At 35.5% G+C, this 11,346-nt stretch overlaps 1 protein-coding gene across 1 annotated transcript; it reads right to left on the reverse strand.

Moving 5' to 3' along the window:
* Positions 1-987: 987 nt before the first annotated feature.
* Positions 988-11,083, reverse strand: LOC104898683 (hypothetical protein). Its single transcript, XM_010685788.4, has 8 exons — positions 10,820-11,083; positions 6,340-6,520; positions 5,676-5,725; positions 4,950-5,037; positions 4,178-4,869; positions 3,789-4,001; positions 3,622-3,675; positions 988-1,867 (listed from the first exon to the last, which is right to left on the reverse strand). Exons 1-8 carry the CDS (start codon positions 10,832-10,834, stop codon positions 1,709-1,711), a joined length of 1,452 nt encoding a protein of 483 aa, XP_010684090.1. The 5' UTR covers positions 10,835-11,083; the 3' UTR covers positions 988-1,708.
* Positions 11,084-11,346: the final 263 nt, after the last annotated feature.

Genomic DNA, 11,346 nt, shown 5'->3' on the forward strand with positions numbered 1-11,346 from the left:
CAGTGTTAGGCAACAGTGCCATAACAGAATTTTTGCGAAAAGCGATTAAATTTAGTCACTCAATTCAACCCCCCTCTTGAGTGTCACCTTGTACTCCAACAAAAATGAAGGTGGAGTTTGCTTAAGCATGATCCGAAGCAATTCAGGGTTGCTGACTTGCTGCCCACTTTATCTACCATTAATTTGAGAATTTTGAGCTTAACGTTTTTTAAAGTTTAGTATAAAATAAAAAAGAGTTTGATTTACAATAAAATACTGAAGTAAATAAAATCGCTTATAACTCTTAATATAGACTTGTAAAATATATAATTTTATACCATTTAAGTAAAACAATTTCTTTAGAATCCCTTAAGAACTTTGAGGTAAAATAATTATTATCGAATATTTCTTTTTATCAACCAATTTGAGAAGAATTTTTTGTATGGGTAGGATGCATATAACACATACTTCTCTTAACTAAATCACTCCATTAGGTAATTTTCAATGTCTAATTCTTAATTATATTACATTTTTTATCTAATATTTTAGGACTGGTTCGTTATCGTTTTTTATTTTAAGTTTTTCTAAAAACAAAAAACAAGAAACCAAAGTGGTTTTCCTTTTTTTTAGTTGGCAGTTTTCGAACTCAACATATTTTTAATAAGTTTGACTATTTTTATCCATTATAGGACATATATCATATCACTTTTAAATACAAAAAACCAAAAAATAAAATCAACAATAATACCGAACAAGCCCAACTTTTAACTAACAATTAATTAGTTGCTTGTTTCACACTTATACTTACGATTAAATAAGATAGTTTATCTAGAATACCTTTGGTCCTTATATTATAATTTAATTTTAATTAAATTACTTCCTCCGATTTTTGTAAGTTTACCCGTTATAACTTTTAGCACTACTCACATACCATGACTTTGCTTATCTCTTGTGATTTATACTTAAGAAAATATATAATCATTTGAAATCTAATTAGAGATATAAAGATTCAAATATCAACTTTTCGTAATTTTTTAGTTATAGATGATTAGAGATATTAAGATTCAAATTAGTACATCAACAAATGTACCCAAAAAAATAGGTAAACTTAAAAAAACAAAAACAGAGGGAGTACCTCCCAATCGGTCAATTCCAATTCATATTGTGCATCAATCTCAATTCTTAACATCAATTACCCGATATCGAGTAGTATCTTCTTACTGTTGTTTGGATTTCGAGCAACAGCTGCTTATGGCATAAAACGGACATGTAAAGGTCCCTGGAGTCTGAAGAGTTGTGGACTGGTGAGGAAAACGAAAAGGAGATACATGATGCTCATTTGTGCAACATCAGCATAAGAACGGTTACCATCATGAAATCTAACCCAGATTTGGCAAGTTCCAACATACTTTACAAGATTAGAAACATACAATTGGCAGATGATAGCACCACCCAACTTTCCGGGACTTTTTTTTACACATCCTTTCTCTGTAGATTGCTAAAGGAGCTTAACTATGCTGTATAATTTTGCCTAGTTTTTCTGTAATGCCAAAAAGCTATTAAGAACTCTTGATAAGTCAGCCTATGGTTACCTCAGTTTGAAGATATATGGGTCGAAGTTTAGACCACTCAATTCAATTTTATCTGGAAAAAGTTCAACAATTGCAAAAATTTTGCCGCTGTAATTACTCAACAAATGCTGCTTCCAGTAAACATGAAATGAACCGCCTTACTCAGCCAAAAAAAGGGTCATATCACTGCATCTTGAGCCTGAAAGTTTTCGCCCACTCTTGGATCTACACTTCACAACAGGAGCACTAGCAAGTTCTCTCACTCGTTCTATCACAGGTTTTGGCAACGGTTGTACGCCATTCCTCTGCTGATCGTCCTGCAAAACAATTTACAGGTTAAAGGGCTTATATTTTACAAGCATCTGCATATTTCATTTATAACAGAATTTTGTCACATTTGCCAACCATGTAGCTTCTTAAGCCAATAGTAGTATCACATCCAATTCAACCATTTTGTATGTCACTGTGTCTAACACATGCTTTGAGAAATCCAAAAACTATTAGGAGAATTGTAAATAATTGTGCAAGGAAACACTTTATCCAGCACATTAACCAACTCTGCTGTTTCCAAACTGAATATCTAAAATGATAAGGGTTCCACAAATAGACTTGATGAGAGAGAATGTACAAGGGAGTTTGGTCGACTTAAAATTTTCAGAGAGGTTAAATCACAAAGTGAGACATTTGGCTTTCAATTTGACGCATCTCCACTTCGGGAGAAACTTCTCCTTCAAGGACTGCTGCAAGAAAACCAAGCAAAAGCCTCCTTTGTGTGAGACGGTTGCTTCTAAGGTACTCCTTATCTTTATTATCCTCCTTCCTCACCCCCCCCCCCCAATTTTCAATGTCATTTCTTAAAAAAGAATCATTCAAAAGTAACATATAAAGAGCGAAAACATTAGGAAGAGGAATGTATTATTTACAGTCCCTTTCCACTACTTTGAATGGGGTCTCAGACCCATCCACATCATCCAGCTGCTTAAAAACAGTAATTAAGTAGGGTCAAGCAAATATTTGGGATCACTGAAGGAAAAGGACTTGTGTCTCTGTACTAGCAAGATTTTCTCAAAATGACAAGCTAAAAAGGAAATTGTCTAAAAGAACCTAGAAACTATGTGCATATATTGATTTAAAAAGCTACTGTAACAGGAAAACCGGCAATTCTACTTCAGCATGTACAGGAAAGAGCTACAAAGTAAATTGATAGTCTATGTAAGTTCACCAACATGCAAGACAAGTAACTAGAAAGCATACAGATATTCTGTCGTTGAAGGATGACAACCTATGTTCCCTGGACTAGTGCACAATTGTCGCCATAGACAAGATTTACATTTTGTTTGGATATTAATGATGAAAGGAAATGTTCGAAAAGGGAGGGGTTAGGGATAGGGAATTGTTAGATTGCATTCGCTTTCCAAATCTTTCCAACAATGGAAGGATTTGGTTTTATTACGAAGGGAAGGAAAAATAATCCTTCCAATTCCTTTTGCTCCCCTTCCCAACTAGGAAAATTGAATCCCTCCTCTCTTTCGCTTCTCTCCCTCTCCCTCTAGAACCACGAGTTCCTTCTTGGCTAGGAACGAATAACCCACCTGCCCGCATGAATAGTTATTCTTTACACCCACCACCAATTTCATCGTTATCTTTGTTTTCAACTCTTATTTCCCTCTTGGGGGCACTTATCCCTTTTCCCTTTGTTTTCACCCCTTTATCCTTTCTCCCATCTCCCTTCTCCATAAGCAAAAGGTAAGCGCCCTTTGTTAAAGGTAAACCAATACAATCTTTTCCAGGAAAGATTGGGTTATCATAAAAGACGGATATGTGGAGGATCGGGTTCCGGAGAATTTGGAAGCATTAGACGAAAGTGCTGCATCCAGTGACGATAATTAATGCAAGCTATATGTCAGAAGATGTGGGAAAAAAGAAAAAGTATTTCAACAGTACAGTTAATAAAGATCAGATAATCAGAAAATGATGACTTAGGGCATGTCACTGTAAGCTTCAGTCAGGAAAAGCCATCTTTTATCTACAGTTCAAAATGGCTGCAAGTCACAGGCATGAAAAACCAAACCTTTCTTCCGTTTGAACTTCTACACTTAGTCTTTACAAGGTTTCGCCACTTATCCTGCAAAGATCACACGACAAACAGCTGTTAATTCCCAAGCCAAGAACAAGACAACCATTATAAACAGGAAAAGATGCCAAATGGAAACAGCTAGATCACGCACTACAGATTACCCTGATATCAGTAGCTGTACGACGTGAAGATGAGAAGAAGGCTTTCTTTACAGCAGTCCATTGTCCTATGCCAAACTTAGACATACCATCAACTAATGCTACTACCTCATCCAATGTCCAGGGCTTGCAGTTCTTCCTCCGGTCATTCCTTTTAGATTTTCTGATATTAAAGCTAGACTCAACAGGCTCATATTCGTCATCTGTCTCATGTTCCTGCATGAAGCATGTCTTGTTAGTAGTTAGGCTAAAAGCAGAAGCGACAGGCACAAAGAAACTGCAATAAAGTTCCTGGTGAATTAGAATCAAAATTTGAATGAAGGGGTAAGTTGCAGTTAAATTTCCATGAAGGCGTAGGAAATCTGAAATGCGGGAGGGAAGTAGGTTCATACCAAATTTCTTGCCCAAGTCTTTGACGCTTTTATTTCCAATCCCTTCCTGCAATGCTTATTCTGAGACTCAGCTCCAAGATCTTCATCCTTCAGCATGCTGGTAGGAGGTTTCTTTCCCCTATGAAGTCTTGACTTTAACAACGGCGATCCATCAAGATACCTCTGTGGTGGTCTGCACAGTCTCCTTTGCCTAACTCTGACTATTTCAGTTTCAGCACAGCTGTCAGGTGACAGGTCATCCACGCAAAAATCTTCCTCTTTAGTGCCTTGACTCAATTCGCCAACTTCATCATGCGTACATATGGAAGTATATGGTGATTTAACAGAGGTAATACAAAATTGTGCTTTCTTTCCTTCGTAAGCAAAAGAACTTCCAACCTCCAAAGTATTTCGAACATCATTAGTATCCTGAGCATCTTGAATATCACAGAGGAGTGAGCATTTTAAATCCATCTTGTCCTCAACTGGTCTCTGATATCTAGAGTCGCCTCCAGAGTCATTAGGCATTTCATCAGAAGTAATTTTCACAATTTGATCATTAAGACATTGGGGCGGTAGAATGGATGATTCTGATGCCCCAACTTCTTCATCGCTAGTTCCTGGAGAGTTGATCTCAGATCTCAAGCTATCCGCATTCCACTCGTCACAGAATTGACAATCCAGATCAGGAACCTTTTTAGCAAAATCAACATCTGAAATTATAATAAGGGATAATCTTGAGTAATCTATCCGTCTCATTTCAGTACTATTATGAAAACCATCAAATACATACCCAAATAGTGATCTTCAGATGCATGCGAGATACTGACTGCTAGAGGGAGGTTGGTTATTATATCTTCATGCAGAATTTCATCAAAATCCTACAAGTACACTTCCATTAACAAACAGACCAATGTGCACACAAGATAAGAAGAAAAAATATGCAATGTATAAGAACCTTATCCAACAGACATTTAATGGTGGTTCAGAGCTTTCCAAAAAGAAGAAAAATTAATGCAATATAAAAGTACCACATACCAATAGATAAAAATAACCTTCAAAGTTGCAAAGTGAAAGCAGCTTAATCGACATGCAAAAACAATATGCTACATGCAAACAATGTAGAAGACAAACCACAGGGTTAACAAGGATAGCAGAAAGAGTATAAAATTCTGAAAAGAATCCAAATAACATCCAAACCAAACAGCAAAACAGAGAGGGGAATTAGAGGAGAGGAAGAATGATATAAAAAAATAAAGTAGATCAAAACAAAAAAAAAAATTGAGAGAAAAGATCAAATAATGTTTTGCAAGAAGGTTAAAACCAAGACTTTTCACTCAAAAACCAATGTAAAGTATATCAAAGACAAATTTAGGAGTTCACAAAGACAATAAAGCAGTCTTATTATATCCTTAATGCTAGGAAATATATCAAGATGAAAGCAAGCCCTAGCACACAATTTGATGATGATTGCTTTTACACATACACGGCCAAAAAAAGGGAAGAAATAGGGACATACACTGCATCTTAGTTCGCCTTTCCCTTCAGTCATATAGGAATCCAGCCCACCTTCAGGAAACACATGAAATCATGCAATTTAGAAATAGTGTAGTATCACTGGATTAGGACTATATTAGTGGCAAGATAGAAATGGAGAAGGGAACAGACAGCAGAGATACCCATTAAGGTACGATATTAGATTTACACAGTTCGCTGGTTCTTTTTAATTGATAATTTCACGAATAGTCTTGATTAAATATGCTATAATGCACTAAGCAAAAAATTCAGAAACTGTGCTTCATTTTCCTATACAGGTTTTAGGAGGCGTAGTTGATGATGGCCTTGAGTCACTTCCAAGTCCAACTGAGCGGACCATATATTATTCTAATCAGTAATATTAATCTGAATCCCACTAAAACTAAAAAAAGGATCTAATTGCATTTCACGCTCCACTCTCAAAGCATACAGTAGAAAGAGCAAGCTAAATAGGAGTCTTCAGAATGACACAGCATCCAAAAGGGACCAAGGCACTGGAACCTCATCAGTAAAATCCAAGGAAAGGGACCACTCTAAGTAAATACCCAAGGGAACTCCATCTTCCTTGATATAACTCAAACTCTTCGAAAGTTTTACAAAATAAGAAGATGATAACAAAAACAAAAAAAAATATTGTTTCTCATTACCATTTTCGGCAATTAGCTCATAATGGAATACCGACGATACATCATCAATTTTGAACGCTTTCTCAAAACTTGCATCAAGATATAGTGCAGAGGCTTGATCTTTTTCAGGTTCAGCCCATAAATGTCTAAAATCTGAGCCTCCATATCCAAAGTCAGCAATATAATGATTGTCTTCCTTAACCTGGGAAAAAAGAATTGGTAAGAAGCAGTGACAAACCGAACAATCGAGTAAGACAAAATGATCGTGGACGAAGTACATAAAGAGCACTCTTTGATCTGTGTTTTCCTTATCGTTTTCATAATAGCTGAGACTGCATCAGAACTTTTTGTTGCTCAAGTGACCAATAAAGAAACATCAATTCATGGAAAAGGTCAGAGTATATTACATTAGGCCAAAATTTACAATCATAAGATTTCATATAGTAGGAGGAGCAAGAACTGCTTTCCTTTACAGCTTTCCCAAGCACATGAAGTAGTTATTAAAAGTTAAATCTCTGAATATAAGTGACATTAGCAATGATATTGAGCGCTCGGATTGCTTAACATATAAACAAACCTAAAATAGTCTCGATTATTCTTACTTACCTTCTTCTTAAGTAGAACTTTACAATTTACATTCACACCATTTTCCAATTTATAAGATCTACTAACACCATATAGTAACGTGAATTGCAACATTTCAACTAGATACAAAGAGTCTCCTTTACCTGGCAGATATAACCATATAGATACGACAGAGACAATCGAGTAACCACATAATCTCAATTATTTTCATATAAACTACATTGCCTTTTGCAGAAAACTTTTGCTTCATCATATAAGAAGGAATGCAAGATGCTAAAACTTTTCCACCCAGTCCAGAGAGATTATAGGGAAGAGACTCTTCATGTTCTCTGGTATTAGAACATGTAACTAGTATTTGGGCCCGGGAGTTGCTCCGGGTTGCTACTGTTTTTCGAACTTGATATGTAATTTTTTCTATTCCCATTAAAATATATTAAGGAAAACTCAACATTTAAAAGGTACAAATATAATAATGTAGGTACTTAAAGCATATGATTAAAAGTTGGTTGAGATGGTAATTGTGTCATGTATAATAGCAAGAGATCACATGTTCAAATCTTGTTGCAAGCTAATTTTACTTAATTGACATGACTTGCGTACACATTGGACAATTCTAATGGAGTAACATAGGTGCCACATGGCATGTATACATTGTGACGCACGCCTTTTAATATATTTGTATAGATTACTACTTGGGGGTTAAACTTCACAATTAATGTTAGACTGGATCAGAATGACCCGTCATCAAGTTCACATCAGCTACTAAACTCCCTACACAAGCTTCCCATGGACAGCACACAGGACATCACAGCCTCAAGAACAGTTTGTTAAAATTTGTTATAAGTTGGTACAGTTATTTAGAGGTAGCTTAGATCCTATTGGTTATTCTTCATATAGTTTAGGTGATTGGATAAGACAGCAGAGCAATCATTAAACTGTAGTATTAGTATGTATATCTTAGCCTCTATTGTAATTCATTCACTCAATCAGACAAGTAGAGCTAGGATATAAGTTCTCTTAGTTCAATGAAGTTTCTCAGAGCTTCTCCAAGTATTCTGATCAACCTCAGTTTAGTTTGTCTGATTCATTAGTTAAAAAGCAAAAATTAACAATTAAAAAAAGCGCAGGAATTTGCATAACTCTTGTCAGTTATTTTCCTGGTATCTTCAAAATATGCGTCTCATATTCCCAGATAAAGAGCAGAGCACACCGAATCCGAATCTTCTATTACTAACGGTAAGTCCCAGCGATTTTCAGTTTCAGCATGAAATAAGTTCTAGGTATCTTTATTTTCATTTATGAACACCTGTCCCCACACCACTTGGAATTCTCAGATACACTGAGCTTATACCCAATTAAATGTGCTGGTCAAGTGCCACAAGAGCACATTTTCATAAACATTTGCGTCTTTACCAGGATCCTTATCACAGGCTTTCAAACTTGACATAGATAAAAAAATACATGAAGGCAATGATCAGAGACACAAGTACATGCATAGATCCATCTGATAGTCTAGTGCTCATGTCATGCTTATACCTAAATATATTTTGCTAGTTGATTTCATATATTTACTGATGTTCTTTGTAAAGGCTGAAATCATGGTTCTTGATGCTTATGTATATTTATTAAAATGACCAAACAGAAATGTCTAGAAGACCGACCAATCCAACATTGCTTTTCATATTTGCTCACGTCACTATTAGAGCGCAATTATAAAGCACCATGGCATGAAGGGACTTCTGAAATTTTTCTTGAAGTGGAAACCAGCTCTAAAGATCAGCACTCTACACATATCAAGATCATAACGAACATAAACTACATGAAGCATATCTATAATCATTTATACTGTATAAGTTAACCATACTAACTCTCTGTATGCTAAGCCACATATACAACGAAATATAATCAAAGATAAAATTTCGTATAAATTTTTGCATTTCCCAACACTTATTGCAATCTGGTGCATTGTTCTACTTCCTGCACAGTACATAGATACAGTCTATACCTATTTCCCTCCCCAATAAGTAACTTTTCATTTAGACAATCAGAAAGGACCTCTGACGGACTCTTACAGTTCAAATTTTAGATGTGCAGGGCCACTACATAATACATATGGAAACATACAGTACCATATGACAATCTGTATGGAACCTAGATTTGATCTCACGCATAGCATTTGACACAAATCTTATATTTGCCAATTGCTACAACACACGGTCTGAAAATATAAGTCAGCATCACTTTGAGAAAACCTAATGTATCTCCAATTCCAAATGACCATCATCCTAATATTTTTTCCACTGACACACATAAAACCTTCTTTCTCTCCCCCTAATATCACTCATTTTCATCAACTCTTCCCTATCTTCAACTCCTCTCCCACAGCGCATTTGCACCATGGTTACGTCCTCTTTTTCATCACCTTGCCTAAGATGCATTATAGATTCATATTATTAATTTCATGAGACAATAAACCACTCCAACATGTGCACTGCATGATGAAATGGATTGGGCCACATGGCATTTTTATGGTTAATGAAAAGGTAAGAGTAAATGTTTTGGGTTCAATTCCAATCCCAGTAAACCAATGTATACAGCCCCCATGGATCAGCGATCAAGTGAATAGCATTGACTACTGTTGTATCAATAACAGATCAGGGAATTGGTGAGAGGTATGGAAGAGGGAGAAAAAATCTCTGGTTTTGTTGTCAACAAATTTTTGTATATTCATTAATTATGTTGCCTAGGTAGTAGTCCTCAAATTACAACTGAAAAATTTGGAGCTGAGAAGTTCTATATATTCCAAATATTTTTCAAACATTTGAATTGTAATTGGATTCAAGAATTCTCAATTTTAGAATTGATTATTGACCAATTCTATGTTTTTCCACACAACATTGCACAATTATCATTTCTTTGATAGCTTCCTCTCATAGTCTCGCCAAGGGTCTAACATATGACTGCCAAGACCTCCTTTAGATCAAATTATTTGTTAGAAAGGAATAAGCTCCCATCAAAAGGCAACACATAGTAGGAACTAAACACACTAGTCCAAAACAAAGACATCAACTGAGTGCTGATATACCCTCTTTACTTGACCCTATGTACTTTGAGTCAGAAGCTCGACAATCCAATATGTATACATTCACTTAAACACTCCAATTTTCACCAATAAGGCAAAAACACACGAAATTTGGTGAAAACGATCAGAGACTAGCACGCAAACAAGCATGCAAGAAGAATAGTTGCAGTAGCATCGATGTAACAAAAGTATATTTAAAATATTGATTTAGTCACACCAACTAGATTTCTCTACATATTGACAATTTAAACTATATTGAACATGGACGTAAAATTGAAAACATGCACATTGCAAATATATACAAACATCCAAATACGATGAGAAGCATTTTTAAGTACTCAACAGCATTTTTCTCAGCCCTAAGAATATAAAAACTCAGCACCAAATCAGTTAACGGCAAAATAAACTCAAAATTCGTCAAGAAAAACCTCATGCATGATAGATTAAGTGCTCAAACTCATAATCTACAGTCGAAGCACAAAATTAAGTACACTCTTAAGCATTCAATCGAACACTTGCAAGTTGCAATTGCAACAAAACTATATACGAAATTTGAATTAAAAAAATAAAAAACAGAAATAACAAACGGCAATATCAGCAAAAATTTACTTACACATAAATATTACAAAAAAAATCGATAAAAAAAAAAACTCCGAAAGCAGGAAAAGAGAAATGGTGAAGAACAGCTGAAAAATTGCAGTTTCGGAGAGTAATTACAGCATATAAGTGTGTATAACTAGAATCATGCAATTCGAAAAAATTAAAAAATTAAAATCAAAATAATAAAAAATAAGCAGCAGCAAAAGTTCAGAGAGCAGAGAAAGCAGCGTTAACCTCGTTCATCATCATCAGCTGAGAAGTGAGAAGCAGAGGAAGAATGAAAATGGAATCCGCTAAGAGTATAAGAGGTGATATACTCTCTACTGACTACTGTGTGTGCGAGAGAGAGAGAGAATTCTTAGGAAATGACGGATAAATGGTGAGCGAATGTTCGAAACAGAAAAAGGCTTTCAGACCGCCGATTAGTGTGACACGGAGGAGAGAGAAAGTGGATACTGGAGTCTGGAGATATAGGCATTTAGCAAGCAAGGAGGGAAAAACTGCCCTGGATTCTTTACCTATCTTTGTCTTTTTGTTACAAAATTTACGTCCTGCTAGGTAATAGCCGGTACTCGGTTTTCTTTTAGGAACTAGTTGTTTGCCCGGGCGATGTCCTGAATCATTGAATACTAGCTTTTTTAAGCATGCGGTAGGTGCGACGATATTTTTGTAATTGTTACTCAATAGTGTGAAACAACTCGTGTATAGAAAGATAAATACTATTAATCAAGATTGATATGGATTGAGTTTCATACCAAATT

The sequence above is a fragment of the Beta vulgaris genome, chromosome 7 (genome assembly GCF_026745355.1).
Source record: "Beta vulgaris subsp. vulgaris cultivar EL10 chromosome 7, EL10.2, whole genome shotgun sequence".
Lineage (NCBI taxonomy): Eukaryota > Viridiplantae > Streptophyta > Magnoliopsida > Caryophyllales > Amaranthaceae > Beta > Beta vulgaris.